Below are 16,188 nucleotides of genomic sequence, written 5' to 3' on the forward strand. Positions count from 1 at the left end.
ATGCATATATATGCATAGAAGCAAAACTTCATTGAGCAGCAAGGCGCCTCTGTCACCTACGTATTATTATGACTGTACTGTAGGCGGATGTGTGCATGTGTGGAGCTGGATGTGACGCGGCACCATACAATGGTATGCATACATGTGTTGAAGTAGTGGATGGCATTCCACGGAGAGCTTCTGATACACGGGCGGAATTAATAAGAGAGATAAATGGACTCTTTTTTATTGCTTTTTCGTAAGCTATGCGCAGCTTTCTAGAGAGAGGAAAGGGCTCCAAGGGAGGAAATGCATCGTCTCAAAGCGTGGTGAGTGTGAGGCATGTGGACTTTAAGCCGAGGGCAGAAGGGCCGATTAACGTGGATCCCCGCATCGCGACGATTTTCGACGGGAGTTGATGGCACACCTGCTGCAAGCGTTCTTCTCGTGACCCCTCAACACGCTCCCTCTACACTCTCCCAAATCCTTATATTCCCACTCTCACTTGCTATCTTATCAACTTTGCTCTTTACGCCTGCACGAGAAGGTCCCCCCTCGCTTTAATTAAGAGCGTGGGTGATCAGCTCTCAGATCATTTTAGAGCCACCCTCTCCGCCACCGCCACCGCCACCTCTCATCTAACTCGATCTTTAACCTCCACCACGACCATGGTTGCCGGTGCAGACATGGTGTCCTCTCACATTCTCCCTCTCCATTGCCTCACCCAAGCTCTTCCCCAGACCATCAACCTTGATGGAGATTTCCTCTCCGACCCCTTCAATTGGGCCCAGTCCGCCAGTGCCCTCGGCGGTAGTTTCTTTGATGATATCAAACATATGGTGAATACTTTTCTTGCTTCTTCAGAGGTGAAGATCGAGGGTAAAACTCTTACCGTCGCTCAGGTGACCGCCATTGCTAGACGGAAAGAGGTTTCAGTCTCCCTGGACGCGGAAGCTGCCAAGGAGAGAGTGGATGAGAGCTCAATGTGGGTTCAGAACAAGATAATGAAAGGGTGTGATGTCTACGGAGTGACCACTGGCTATGGTGCCACCTCTCATCGCCGCACTAATCAGGGCATGGAGTTGCAGAAAGAGCTCATCCGCTTTCTCAATGCCGGAATTTTCGGCAAGAGTGAGGCCAATGCCTTGCCTTCAGATGCCGCACGAGCTGCAGTCCTTGTAAGAACCAACACTCTGATGCAAGGCTACTCTGGCATTCGATGGGAGATTCTTCAGACAGTGGAGAAGCTCTTGAATGCCAGAATCACACCCATGCTTCCTCTCCGGGGTACTATCACAGCCTCTGGCGACCTCGTCCCCCTTTCGTACCTGGCTGGGGTCCTCACCGGTAGGCCCAACTCGAAGGCCGTTACTGCTGAAGGAAAGGTCGTGTCCGGCTCAGAGGCTCTGAAGCTTGTCGGTGTCGACAAGCCATTTCAGCTCCAGCCCAAGGAGGGGCTTGCAATCGTTAATGGTACTGCTGTTGGGGCAGGCTTAGCATCCATGGTGTGCTTTGATGCCCATATTCTCTCCCTCCTCTCAGTAGTCATGTCTGCAATGTTTTGTGAAGTGATGCAAGGGAAGCCTGAATTTACAGACCCCCTTACACATAGGTTGAAGCATCACCCTGGCCAAATCGAAGCTGCTGCAGCAATGGAGTGGATCTTGGACGGGAGTGCTTTTGTGAAGGCTGCTAGCAAACTGCATGGTGTGGATGCTCTCAAAAAGCCCAAGCAAGACCGCTATGCATTGAGAACCTCCCCTCAGTGGCTTGGTCCCCAGATCGAGGTAATCCGCTTTGCCACTCAGCTTATCCAGCGTGAGATTAACTCAGTCAATGATAATCCTATCATTGACGTGTCGAGAGATCTTGCCCTTCATGGAGGAAATTTTCAAGGCACCCCTATCGGCACTGCCATGGACAACATACGTCTTGCTTTGGCATCGGTGGGAAAGCTCATGTTTGCACAGTTCTCGGAGCTGGTGAATGATTTTTACAACAATGGCTTGCCGTCGAATCTGAGTGCAGGGCCTAATCCTAGCTTGGATTATGGGCTCAAGGGAGGTGAGATAGCCATGGCATCTTACATGTCCGAGCTAGAGTATCTGGCCAATCCGGTCACAAACCATGTGCAGAGTGCAGAGCAGCATAATCAGGACGTAAACTCTCTTGGGTTAATCTCTGCACGCAAGACTGCGGAGGCAGTGGAGGTCCTGAAGCTGATGAGCGCAACCTATCTGGTGGGGCTGTGCCAGGCAGTCGACTTGCGTCATCTTGAAGATAATCTGCAGTCGGCGGTGAAGCAGGTGGTATCACAGGCTGCTAAGAAGACCTTAATTACGGGCGGGAACGGGAACCTGCTGGCTTCTCGCTTTTGTGAGAAAGATTTGCTGCAGGTGGTGGACAACGAGCACGTGTTCACATACGCCGATGATCCTGCCAGCCCAGGATACCCCTTGATGCAGCGGCTACGCCAGGTGCTGGTTGAGTACGTCATCAGGAACCCCGCTAACGAACGGGACGAAGCCACGTCTGTCATGAGCAGGATTCCAGTCTTCGAAGATGACTTGCGGGCGCAGCTGCCGGCCGAACTTGTCAATGTCCGGGCGGCTTACGACAAGGGCAGCGCCACCCTCTCCAATAAGATTGAAGAGTGCCGCTCTTTCCCACTCTATCAATTCGTCCGGGCCCAGCTGGGCACCCAATTGCTCGCGGGCACCCGCAACCAGTCACCCGGACAGGACTTCGAAGTTGTCTTTGATGCCATCAGCGAAGGAATGGTCTTAGTTCCCTTGCTCCAGTGCCTCCAAGGCTGGACCTCGTCTTCAGTTCAATGCTAAAAGTTTCATCCTGTGTTCCACTTCATAGCCGGTGACCAACTAGAGAGTGCTTGTATATTATGTTTAGGTTCTCGCCTGTTTATCAATAATGGCAATTGCGCATCAATGACATAATGTGTGGTAGTAGTTGATTAAATTCCCTTGGTTTAGTATTTGGTATCGGTGACTTCCAATTAAGACTCAAGTCTGAAGTTGTTGGGCCTTTTTTATCTTGCTGATCTAAGGATTGTATTGTTTGATTGGTTTCTTAGAAGATATGGCAAAGGGGGTGTGAGTCTTCCATGTATGTGTGTGTGTGTTTTTCCTTGAGAGAAGTCACTAAGTTAAGACTCAAGTCGTAAGTTGTTGGGCCTTTTTTATCTTGGTGGTCTAAGGATCGTATTGTTTGATTGGCTTCTTAGAAGATATGGCAAAGGGGGTGTGAGTCTTCCATGTATGTGTGTGTGTGTTTTTCCTTGAAAGAACTCACTAAGTTTGGGTGGGCTATGTTTTCTTATAAAACTTATAGGTAATATAAGTAAGTGATTTATAGGTAACTTAAACTAAATAAAACTTATCGGTAATATAAGGAAGTGTTTTGGTTGTCGGGTTGTCTATTGAGAGAGAGGGCTCACCAAGTTTGGGCAAGCTATGTAAGAAAGTGATTTATAGGTAACTTAAACTAAATAAAACTTATAGGTAATATACGTAAGTGTTTTGGTTGTCGGGTTGTCTATTGAGAGAGAGGGCTCACCAAGTTTGGGCAAGCTATGTTTTCTTACAAAACTGGGTTGTCGGGTTGTCTATTGAGAGGGGGCTCACCAAGTTTGGGCAAGCTATGTTTTCTTACAAAACTAATAGGTAAATGTAAATATCTCCCACCAAGTTTGGGCGAACTATGTTTTCTTACAAAACTAATAGCTAATTTAAATAAGTGTAAGAATATACAAATAATAGGCAATTTAACTGTAAAAATATATAGGTAATGCGAAATTTAAATAGAAAACATAAAGGGAATAGATATTCTAAGAGATTTCACCAAATTTGGGGGGTTATATTTTCTTACAAAACTAATAGCTAGATTAAATAAGTGTAAGAAAATATATAGATAATGGGTAATTTACATTCTAAGAGTTTGGGTTGAAGAGAGAGAGAGAGATAGAGAGAGAGAGAGGGTAGGTTATCACTTAGCGCTTAAAATGTTTTTATTGAGCAATTGATATGTGCCATAACTCGAGGAATGAGTTCGGTGCATGTTGCCTATATTGCATGGTATTACTTTAAATCTCATGAATCCGTAGGTGTGTGTGTGTTTGTAATAAAAAGGATATGTGGGACCGTCATAACTTTAAAAAAAAAAGATAGGGAAATATATATGTACTTAAAGTGTTCCTATGTGCCTCTACATTTGAGAGAGAGAGAGCGCTTTGATGCAAAGTGCTTCTATGTGCGTCTACATTTGAGAGAGAGAGCGCTTTGATGTACATTCTTGTTGGCAAATAATCTTATATTCACTTATTGCACATGTGTTTTAATCTTTTATGATTTTTAAAAAAATTCTTTGATCGTATTTCTGTCGTCGCAAATGTGAGGGAGGAATTTTTTTTCAGTAGGGGAATTTATATGTTGTATTTCACGATATGTGTTTACTATAATGTGTGTCTGAGGCCTGTTACACATATCCCACCGCCCATGTATGGGCATGGGATTGGGCGGCGATGATTGCTTGCCCATGAATTATGGGCGGTGGATACCCCCACCACATTCACATGGGCAGGTAGGGGTATGGCGATGTGTAATGGGCCTGAGTTAGTGAGGTAAGGAAACTTTGAAAGAGAGGTAGAGAGAGAAAGAAGACGGTAGAGAGAAAGCGAGGAAGTTTTAGTGTGATTGAGTTGAGAGTTTTGTATTTGTGAAAAATTGCTCGTCACTGCAACTTCTTGAAAAGGATTGTAGTTGTTGATAATTGCAGTTGTTGATCTTTAGCTTGAATTTTTGATCTCATGCCCTTGTGTCAAAGGATTGGTTGATCTGTAGCTTGAATTTTTGATCTCATGCCCTTGTGTCAAAGGATTGGTTATAAGTTGCAATAAGTACATTGAAGGTTTCATGTATTAATGATGCAAATGTTCACAATGACTTGTGAGATTACTCTATGATCATTAATTCATGAAACGAATAGACCAAGCTTACACAAATATTTTTTTTTGGATATATACGCCACAACAAAAGAATATAGGTTGCACTTTGACTAATTGTATAGGTTGCTATGAATATAAAGGTTATGCATTGAAGGATGAATATTCATACTCAAGGCACATGGGTGACGTTTAAATATATGTAAATGCAACCTTGCTAATGATCAACGTTGTTCTGGGGGATGTAACATCACTAGAGAGAGAGAGAGAGAGACCAGAGGTAGAGAGAAAAGTCTTACTCGGTGGGGGGAATTGTGTTTTCTTAAGCAACATATATGTGACGTATAATTGTGTGGGTCTTCTATTGTGTGTGTGTGTGTGAGAGAGAGAGAGAGAGAGAGAGAGAGAGAGAGAGTATAGAGAGAAAAGAGGTCTCACTAAGTTTCAATGTCAAATGTTGGAAGATTAAGCTTCCATGTACCTCTACATTTGAGAGGATTTTTTTTTTGGGGGGGGGGAGTGTTGTGTGTGTGTATGTGTTGAATTTCATGATATATATGTGTTTTCTATAATGTGTGTGTGTGTGTGTGTGTGTGTGAAGGAAACCTTGAAAGAGCCGTGCTGCTTACGAAAAAATGCTCGTCAAAAAGGCTTGCCACTTACGAAAAAAGGCTCGTCAAAAAGGCTTGCAACTTTTTGAAAAGTATTGTAGTTGTTGTTGGTCCATACCATGCATTTTTGCTTTCATGCCCTTGTGCCAAGGAATTGGTTGCAAGTTACAAAATGAGTATATATTGAAGGAATCATGTATTGAGATAGAGACTAGTCTATGATCATTAATGAGATGAACAGACCAAGCTTATGAAAATGAGGTTATTTGGATATATACATCATAACAAAAGAAATCCAACTCTTATCTCTTCACTGAAGAGGATGCACTTTGACAATTTGTATAGGTCGTTATGGACACACATTAAAGGATGAGTGCCCATTCAAGGAACATGGGTGATGTTTAAATAAATGTAAATGCAACCTTGTTAATGGTCAAAGCTGGGAGGGTTTGCATTATACATATGTAACATAGTACCGGAGTATATGGAGGGGGTTATTCTCAATTAGGGGATTTACTTACATATGCTATATAAATGCGAGAGGAGATTAATTCATTAATTGTTTAATGTTCGTGTAAATTTATGAAGGGGTATTTTATATTCAAAATCCAAACATATATAATTACAAAAGAGAGGTGAACAATTATGTAAAAAATTATGAACTATTAGTAGTACTAACATAAACAACATCTATCTTCTCGACTATACGTAGGTGTATAATGATGATTTCGAGACTAGGAGTGAAGCTCATCTAGTACATCCTTGCCTACATCCAAAGGAGTGAAAAATGAGAAGAATGTGGGGAAAGGGAGAGATTGAGTTCCTTGCAAGTAATCATACACACATAAGAGTAGGCAAACACACGAAAGAGATGGATAACATAATTTTCTTCTGTTCTCCTCTCTTCTCTATAACCATAACATAGAGACAAGAGTATATACTATGAGGGAAAGTACTCTTCTACTATAACATACAAATAGTTGGTCCATAATGTGAACCTAACTACATGGGCTAGTGCTATAACTATGCCATAACTCTAGTGCTATACCTATGCCATAACTCTAGTACACCAAAGTGGCTATCACGTAGTCTGTAAAAACCAGTGGTGGCATATTGCCTATAATCTCACCAAACATGCCAGTGGTATAAATGCAAAAGCTATCACCTAGGTGGGTCATAAACTAGTTGAGCTCAATATCTCAACATTCACTGTGATATAACCCATGTGAAAGCTATCACCGAGACGGGTCATGAATGTCCGTAGCACTAGTTGAGCTTGATGTCTCAACATTCACTGCACACATTGCACTCCAAATAAACTTTTAAACTTGTGAAGCTTCTCTATACCCAGGGCCTTCATGAAGATGTCAGCCACCTGCAAAAAACCATATAGTGCTTAGGCTCGAGCATCTTCTAGTCAGCCTAAACATTGCACACCCAAAGAAAAGAAATCAACAATTTAATTTATATAATATAAGTGTAAAAACATGGGCATAGATTCAATCTTTACTTTAGATGGGAATTCACAATCAAGATCAAAAAGATTTAAAATGAAAGGAGTATTTTACTTTTGTGTAGCCAATACAAATATGTGAGTTCCAAGAGGAACCTTGGTGAAACAATTTGTAAAGCCAGTACATTCAATCTGTAAGTGCCAGGAGGAGCCACGATTAACAAGTTAGTGACATGTAGAGCTTTAAAGTTAACCTCTTGGATGAGCATTGTGTGCTCTAAAAAGATATCATTGTAAACCCGAGTTGGATATGCCAATCACCACTCCAGTGTTAGAGATAAACTCCTTTTCTACCAATGAAAAAAAGGATGATCTTCAAGCCGCCAACTGATTTTTACTAAAAAAATGCATAGATTAATCGATTTTATAACTAAAACTTTGAAAATTTGAATCTTTAAATTCAAGGCTAGTCAAAATTATAGCCGATTTTTCTCAATTTGAGTCGTTCTAGCACAATGGAAAAAAAGAGAATAAATTACGAAAGAGAAAAAACAAAAAGGTTGATCCACCAACCCACCATAGGTGGCCATGAGAAGGGGTCTAATGGAGCTCACAAGATTGTTGTCGATATGGCTACATTTAAGTCACCATTAAAGAAAGGATTCATATCCTTGATTTTTTTAATAACTCGTCTTCTCAAGGAGAGCTCATGCTATGGTTATGGTGGAGAGGTGCCAGAGGGTTGTAGATAATGGAGAGGCCAATAGGGCCTACAATGAGTAAAAATGGAAATTTGGTTGGTAGGTTTTTATGAAAATTCTATATTCTAAGTTAAGCTTCAAATATTTGAAATATCTAAGGTCCCAAAATTTAAAAAATGAATTTCGAAACGTGTTCGCTTCTTTACTTTCCAAAATGATTCGTCGCCCTATGACTCTTCTCAATCTGTCCCAAGTGAGACCCCATGCCCGATCTATCTAAAAAGCAAAACAAAAAGAAAATCGTGATTTAGGAGAATATATATATATATATATATATATATATGTATATATATATATATGTATATGTATATATATGTATATGTATATAATAGATTGTAGGGACCTATATGAAAAAACAAAGATGACACTGAATAATTAATCAATAATTATGCTGCCAAATAATTGAAGTCGTGTAAGTCAAACAAATGATATTTTCAAAAAATGGCTGCTTATATTAAGAGGTTAGAAAGAGACAGGTTACAACATGTTGAGAACTCTAATGAGAACAATGTACATGCACATGACATACAGTTCCGTAGGCCCTGAGCTTGCCTTTTCTCTAGCTGTTTATCTAGCTTTTCCCTCTTTTCCTGAGTGTGACTTTCAAAAAACATAGAGTGCTTTGATGAGCAACACATCCTTGGAGATGACGGCCTCTCTCATCTTCAACAGTTCCTGAATTTGCTATGTCATCTGGTCCATTGGCTTTCCTTTATCTTTTTTTTTTGCAGACGATGAAGCTTGGTGTCCAGGTCTTTTCTCTAGCTGTTTATCTAGCTTGCCTTTTCTCTAGCTGTTTATCTAGCTTTTCTCTAGCTGTTTATCTAGCTTTTCCCTCTTTTCCTGAGTGTGACTTTCAAAAAACATAGAGTGCTTTGATGAGCAACACATCCTTGGAGATGACGGCCTCTCTCATCTTCAACAGTTCCTGAATTTGCTGTGTCATCTGGTCCATTGGCTTTCCTTTATCTTTTTTTTTTTGCAGACGATGAAGCTTGGTGTCCAGGTCTTTCAACCGTCTTTGTATGCATCTTTCACCTACATGTATCAAGTTCTCTTTTGGCCTGAAACTGTTAGTAGGCATACTAGTAAAAATAGAATCAAGTCTATGTAACCACAAGTACCATAACAGTTCAGTTCTCTTCAAGACAGCCCATAGTTCCAAGGTGCAGCCGATGCCTTCTCCATGCAGGTCATCCTCCACCTCCTTGCATCTGTGGTACTTCCCATCCCCTATGTTAAGTTTGAGGGCTTTAAGCTCTGAACATGACCAACCAAGCTAGGCACGCTTTTTTTGGTTCCACATTTATTCCATAGCTTATCAAACAGAAAATACCATTGTGATATGTCTAGAAGGATTCCCCATCTCTTGTTTAGAGTGCAATGGATAGGATCAGTCCTCTGTTTGGGGGGAATAGGGAGAAGTCATTTTTGATTCTTCCATTGGAAAGCTTTGTGAGCTGGCATATCTTTAATCGAAAGCAGCGGGTGCCCGATTGGTGCTATAAGATGATTCTTACCCCAATAAGGTATAATTCTGCATATGAGACATTATATTCTCTTATCAGATCAGCTCTGGACATCCAAGAATTGATGTCTCTGTCCCAAATATCCCACCATTAGCAGATTCCTTTCCTATGCATCCTCAAAGCCGCTTCAGCTTGGGCATTATCAATTGGGGGGAGGGGAATGCATGGCCACCAGATAGAGTCTCTCCCTTGTATACCTCTTGTATACCCCATGTGAAACTAGGCCTCTCAGAAAGGATAAGGTCAGCAGTCTTGATATAGCATTCCAAGCCGACCAAAGTGAATGGACCAGTTGGCTGCCAACCGGTTTCACCAAGTATTTTCTAGCCATAATTGTGAGCGGGAGGTGCTTCTTCCACTTGGGCAATTGTTTGAGCTGGAATTATTCAAGATTTCTAGTGATCAACCAAGCCCAGTCTTCAGAGGGGTAGAGAAAGCTTCTCAGCACCCACTTGGCAACCATTCTATTAGCCAGATTGGACATGTCTTTGATTCTAAGCCCCTCTTTACTTGTTTCCAAGTAGCACCATTCCCACCTGACTTTAGGGATTTTCCTAATCCAGGGATCCCCTCCCCATAGATAGTTCCTGCATAGCCTTATGAACTGCAATAGATCAGAGTCTGGAGGTCTCCAGCAACTAAGAAAGTAGATGATAGAAGGGATAGTGAAGTGGTTGATTATCATCTTTCTACCCCCAGGTTTAGATGCATTTTTTGCCATCTGGTAAGTTTCTCTTCCACCTTGTTTAGCACCCACAACCATCTCTGCTTAAGGGTGACCTTGAATCCCATGGGAATGCCCAATAATTTGAAAATCACTCCCTCTTCCAGGACTTTACAGCCAGCTTGAATCAGCCAGTCATCACAGGAGGCTTGTCAATAAAGGTCCTGCCTGTTTTCTTATGGTTAATGATTTAGCTAGAAGCCCTGCAATAAATGTCCAAGCACTCCCAAAAGTACTTAATGCTTAGCTCATTATTGGGAACCATGGCATTAGTATCATCAGCAAACATTTGGGTGCATAGCTGCTTATTGTTGGGAAGAGAGATACCATTCATTTCCCCTTTGTCCATCCTATCTTTAATCAGCCAGTTCAGACCATCTACAGCAATAGCATAGAGGAGGGGTGCTAGAGGGCAGCCTTGTTTGATATATTTGGTCAGGGAGAAAGTGCCAGAGAGCACACCATTGACATTCACCCTAGCCGTGGCATTCCCAAAAAGAGTACTCACCATCTGGATGATGAAGTGCTGACCTGCACCCATGTGTTTAAGGGATTCTAGAACATAATGCCAACCGAGCCTCATAGGCTTTATCAAAGTCAATTTTGAAGAAGACATAGTCCTGTTCAGATTCTTCTGCATACTCCATACCCTCCCACAGTGTGATAATGGCATCCAGAATGTACCTTCCTTTGATGAAGCCCTTCTGCCCCTGTTTGATCCAATTCTTTAGATGACTGGACAGTCTCAGCGCTAGGGCCTTGGCAAATATTTTGTAAGCACAGTTTAACATGGTAATAGGTCTCCAATTGCTCAAGTCATTCTTCTCCCCTTTCTTATGGATAAGTTTTATCCACCCTTCATTGATCGGGCGAGGCAACGCCCCAAAAGAGACAGCCTCCTGCCACACCGCCAATAAGGGAGAAAGCAAGAGATCCTTGAACGTCTTGTAGAATTCAGCGGGCATGCCATCTATACTTGGGCTTTTCCTCACCTTTAGGCAGTCTATGGCCTTGCCAATCTCTTCTTTGGAGATATTGTTTTCTAACTCTTTAGCAAGTGTGTCAGGTATGGTTGGCTTCCTGGCCTGCCCTATGAGTGCAATTCATTTGAGTTGGTCATTGGTCACCCCTCCCCCTTTACTAAATATGTTGTTAAAGTTCTTGAAGACTCTTGCTCTATTCCCTTCCTTAGAGGAGTTATCCGGATAGTTAGGATCATGCAATGTAGGGATTGCATCCTTACGTTGTTTGACTTTTAGCATTTTGAACATCTCGGGAGTGGGAAGGTCAGCTTTCCCAGCCCACCAATCTCTAAAGAATAGAATTGCCTGCTTCTAGGTTACCTCCTCTTCTCTCCTAATTTCAGCCCTAGTACCAAGAATAACTTCTTGAATAGCCGGATCTTCCTTATTGGCTGTCAATTCCAGTTCTTTTAGTTTCAGATAGAGTAGATCTCTTTTGTTTTTCCTGATTCTGGTTACTAGGGATTTAATATTCACGTGATCATAAGATTTTTTGTGATAATAACACATGTGAATAAGTTATTCACATGTTCTCATGTTAGCGTTCACAAAATAACAGGTCACTTGCCATTTGGGAACCCCTTAAAAGCTTGGCTACACATGGGAATAAGCTATTCACATGTTCTCATGTTACCATCTTCACATAATAGCAGGTCAGTGGCCACCTATAAGAAGATTTTTTATGCCCGACAAAGATAATTTTTTTAGGCCCTTGTGAAAGCTTTGTGAATATAACATGTGATCACAAGATGTTTTGTGTTATTAACATATGTTATTAACATGTTCACATGTTCTCGTTTACATCAGTGAAATCCCTACTGACTTTCTCCTGAACAATAGGCATTTTAAATAGGGCAGGATTCATGTGGAACCATTGATTAGAGACCTTTTTGTCATGGTTGTCCACCAACACTAATATAACGGGGGTAATGATCTGAGAGGCAAATAGAAATGTTAGTTCTACATTCACATCTGATGTAGGAATACCGAGGGTTTTGCTAATGTATCCTTTGTCCAATCTTGCTTTCCTGGTCAATTCCCCATGGGCATAGTTTTGCCACATGAAGTCTCCCATATTCCCTACATCACATAGCTCAAAGTGATCAGCAGTGCACTGCCAGGCTAGGAGTTCTGCCCCTTTTATGACTTGTCCCAGCCCTCTTAATTTGTTATTTTTGGTTTCCACCATATTGAAGTCTCCCATTAGAATGATAGGATCAAGGACACTTCTCAGGGTACCACAGGTTCTGATTCTAATCGCCTGAGGACCTCCAGCATAAATACCAATGAAGGATAAGGTTGTCATTTCAAATGCATCCCATTGATCAAACGTATCAATCCTCACGTCTTTTAGCTCATTCTAATGGTCCACATGCATACCCACAACCACTCCTCTAGAACCCTGATAGTGGGCTATGTAGATCCAGATGTGCTCTTGAGATGAGCAACATTTTTTCAAGCTCATCCCTGCTAACTTTGACTTTAGTTAGAGCTATGAAGTCAAATCTTCCTTGTTTCCTTAGCCATTGTTTCACTAGTTGGACTTTTGAAAGGTCAGTCAACCCCTTAACATTCAAAGTGGTGCATCTCATTTGCCTTTTTTCTGGGAGTTGACCTTTTAAGGTCCCACTTTGGATGCAACTTGAGGTGTGGTGGATCCAACTTGAGCATGCATTCTTTTCAATTCCTTGACTATCTCCATTTCTTTGGGCAAACCATTTTCTGTATTAGACAAAGACTGCTCAGCCGCCCTGACTTGCTCATCTCCCAATGAGCCAACCATCATTGCATGGGGTTGGAGCACTTGGTCATGGTCCATTTGATTAGTGAGTTCGGCCAGAATTCTAGATCTATCCAAAGGCATGGATTGACTGATCTCTTGGGAGTCAACCGAAACATCAGGGTCCGAGATGCTGTCTAGTAAGGCAAAGGAGTTGGCAAATGCCCTTTGGTTTCCTGCCGTATTCTGTCTAAAGGTCTTCTTCCTATTGGGTACTGTAAACTTTTCTCCCTTTTCTTTTGAGGTAGAGGGAACAAGGGGAGACGGCACAGTCATATTCTTATTCACTCCAGTAGGCTGAGCTTGGTTATTGGTATATGGAAGATTAGAGGCACTAGTGGCACTCAAATTGCGGTATTTTTAGAAGGACACTCTCTGATAACATGCCCTTGCTTTCCACAATGGAAGCATGCGTTGGGCAGGTGTTTGTATAGAATGCTTTGCTAGATGTTATACTCACCGCCGCCGCAATTGATTTCAATCTCATCAATAAGGGGCCTATCTAGATCCACTTCCACAAGGACCTGAGGAGGGTTGTAGTTATTCTTGGGTCTCATGCCTAGCACTTTCCCTATGGGGGAAACAATGTTTTCGAGCCAAGGGTACAAGTAAAAGGGCAGGTTAGGAAGCTCAACCCACATGGGGCAGGCTGGGGTTTTGGACCTTGAGGGTTAAAGTTCTTGGACCAACTGAAGAAATAGAAGGGGATGTTCCTGTACATCCATTGCCCAAAACCTAGGACCTTAAGAGCCATATTTGGGTCCTTGAATAGAAAGAGGTAGTACCCATTTGGGAGGGCTTGGATGATCTCTACCTCGATACCTATGGAAATCCAGTTGTCTTTAACCCACCCCCTTAGGAAATCTACTAGTGCTCTTGGCCCGACCAACTAAACAACGAGCTGTGTAATTAGTTTCCAACAATGAATGAACTAGCTCTGGTGGAAGACAAACCATAGGATTAATGGAAGAAGGATTACCTGATGTGTTCATTCTGAAGCTTGCTTGTTGATTTGCACCTCTTCTTCAACTTGTTTCTACAGCAACATCAGATTTAGCTCTTCCACTCCAACTGTTTTTTGGTGTCCATGAAGTCTTCTAACACCTTCTCATACTTTAGCATGGCTTCTCTGTTGCCATCCATGGCCAGGGGCCATTGTAGGAACTGTTGAAAAGTAGCTTGTGTGTTCTTAGCAGGCTAAGAGGACTTAGTATTCCCAGAGCAGGCTCGCTGTTCTCTCAGAGTAGGGGCTCCCCTCCACTCGGTGCCCATGCACCTGGGGGGGGGTCCTGTGGAGAGTAAAGCGGGTACACAGAGGAGGGCTACGAGCCTCTAGGCAGGGCAGCAAGAGGAGAGAGAGATGGTGTCGAAGGCTTTCAGATGTAGCACTCCATCACGATTTTCCCTGCTCATGCTCTCGTAGAACTTTGCATGTTAGTTCCCCCCTGGAATTATAATTTTAAGAAGTTATCTTCTAATGATAATGATGCAGCCAAACAAATGATATTTTCCGCTAGTGCAGATCACATTGGCGTTATTACAAATACTGTCCCTTGGTACTAGTACCCGGAGCTACTTCGTTTGTCTAGTGTATAATGGCATGCATGGACTCAATAATTGAAACTAGTAGTAATGGTAAAACCGTAGGGTTGTAGATGGTCTTGTTAATGAAAAACGCATCACATGCTTGGTCTAATTAATAATTCAATGACCTTGTCTTACCATTAACCTTGTCAACCATGCAAAAACATTAGTTGAAGCGCGATAAGAATCACATATAAATTGAGGCATTGTAGGTTTAATACACTCATCATTCTTTTATTATACTTATTGGTTTGCTATTTTCTTAATCGCATCCTACACAATTGCAACCTTGCTAGATTAATTTTTTCAACCTAAATGACTATCTCTGTTAAGATTCATTGTTTTTTGTTCCTTCGTGGATCGATTCTACTAGTAGTTCAGGCAGCAATCATCTTATGTAATGAATCACACATATTTTTTGTCTGCCGCCCAGAGGGATCGTGCACCAAGGGTATAAACTATTCGGTCATGATTTCAGAGCTCCCTCGTTGCACTTGTAAGGTGGGAGTGCAAAAACCTTACTTATGTGCCCTATGTACACACATTTACTTTGTGTTCCTGTGCAAGTGCTCAACTTGGATGCACAGACGCATTCCTTCATGCATCAAGCTGCTCTATCTAAGGTGGAACTATTCTAGGCCCTGTCAAGATGTAGGTCTCACATTGCGCCTTGACAATATGTCCTGATGCTAGATGGGACATCATAATCCCTTGTAGAAAAGGATAATTAGGATAAATGAGTCTTGTTTTGTGGTGTTGGACAGAAGTAAGTTTTGGGTTTGGGCTGTTTGTCTGATGTTTGTCTTACACTTGAGATATATTTGTAGCTTGCATAGATTAAGGGTGACAATGAAGCTAGAAAGATGGTATTTCTTAATGCTAACTTGATGAGAAAGTTTTTCTCCAATGGCTTCTTAATTTTAACATGAAAAATGTATGTTTTGATATTATCATTACAAAATTTGTTTTTTTGCACTTGCTCAGAGATGTTTCCTGCTCAATTTTGGTTGCTAATAAGAGTTTGTTCATTATCTACACCCACTTACATCCAATTACCATCTTATTCATCTTTATCTTGAGGCAAAGGCATTGATTCCCATGTTGCATTTATATCTAATGTTGCCATCTCCTTATCCATGGTATCTTCCCATTTTTTATTTCCAAGTGCTTGCTTAAACCAAGTGGGATCTATCTCCTATATTGCTTGAACCATGTAAGCATAGTGATAATTGTATATTTATCATATCTCAATCTATCAACAATAAGGTATCTAACCCATGTAGACCTGCGTACACTTCGATCACTTTTGTGTGTCCTTAAAATAGTCGGTTCTCTATGTACTAGGAGTAACCAGTGATAGAATGCTCATGGCACTAGAGTCATCATCCATATAAAAGTGACCTACTGATAGATTATGTACAGAAGGTTGATCTACCTTTTCCTTCCCTTTACATGATATATGTGTACCAGTGCTTGTAGTACCACAAGATGATGTATCTACAGTCCTTACATCTATCCTCAACCTGCCTGACCATGCACTGAATCCACTATCAAGTGTCTTGAAGACAGTCCTAGTTTTCCATGAAATAGGAGTGACGAAATACCAAGCTCCTCATCAAGGTTCAACTTGGAGCCACTAGAGTCACCATCCATATAAAAGTAACTTGGTGACAAATTAGGCACAAAACATTGATCTATCTTTTCCTTCCCTTTGTGTGATACATGCATACCAACACCTATAGTATTACTAGATGATACATCTATATTCCTTGCATATGCCCTTAACAT

The 16,188-nt window shown here is 41.7% G+C and overlaps 1 protein-coding gene across 1 annotated transcript; it reads left to right on the top strand.

Moving 5' to 3' along the window:
• The first annotated feature begins 234 nt into the window (after positions 1-234).
• Positions 235-2,925, top strand: LOC147639505 (phenylalanine ammonia-lyase-like). The gene has a single exon (XM_086792005.1). It carries the CDS (start codon positions 648-650, stop codon positions 2,817-2,819), a length of 2,172 nt encoding a protein of 723 aa, XP_086648131.1. The 5' UTR covers positions 235-647; the 3' UTR covers positions 2,820-2,925.
• The last annotated feature ends 13,263 nt before the right edge of the window (positions 2,926-16,188 follow it).

The sequence above is a fragment of the Cibotium barometz genome, chromosome 4 (genome assembly GCF_041138505.1).
Source record: "Cibotium barometz isolate CiBa-2024 chromosome 4, ASM4113850v1, whole genome shotgun sequence".
In the NCBI taxonomy this organism is placed as follows: domain Eukaryota; kingdom Viridiplantae; phylum Streptophyta; class Polypodiopsida; order Cyatheales; family Cibotiaceae; genus Cibotium; species Cibotium barometz.

Bases quoted from the DNA above. Each gene is read 5' to 3' on its own strand.
- LOC147639505 (XM_086792005.1), top strand. From the start codon at position 648: ATGGTTGCCGGTGCAGACATGGTGTCCTCTCACATTCTCCCTCTCCAT.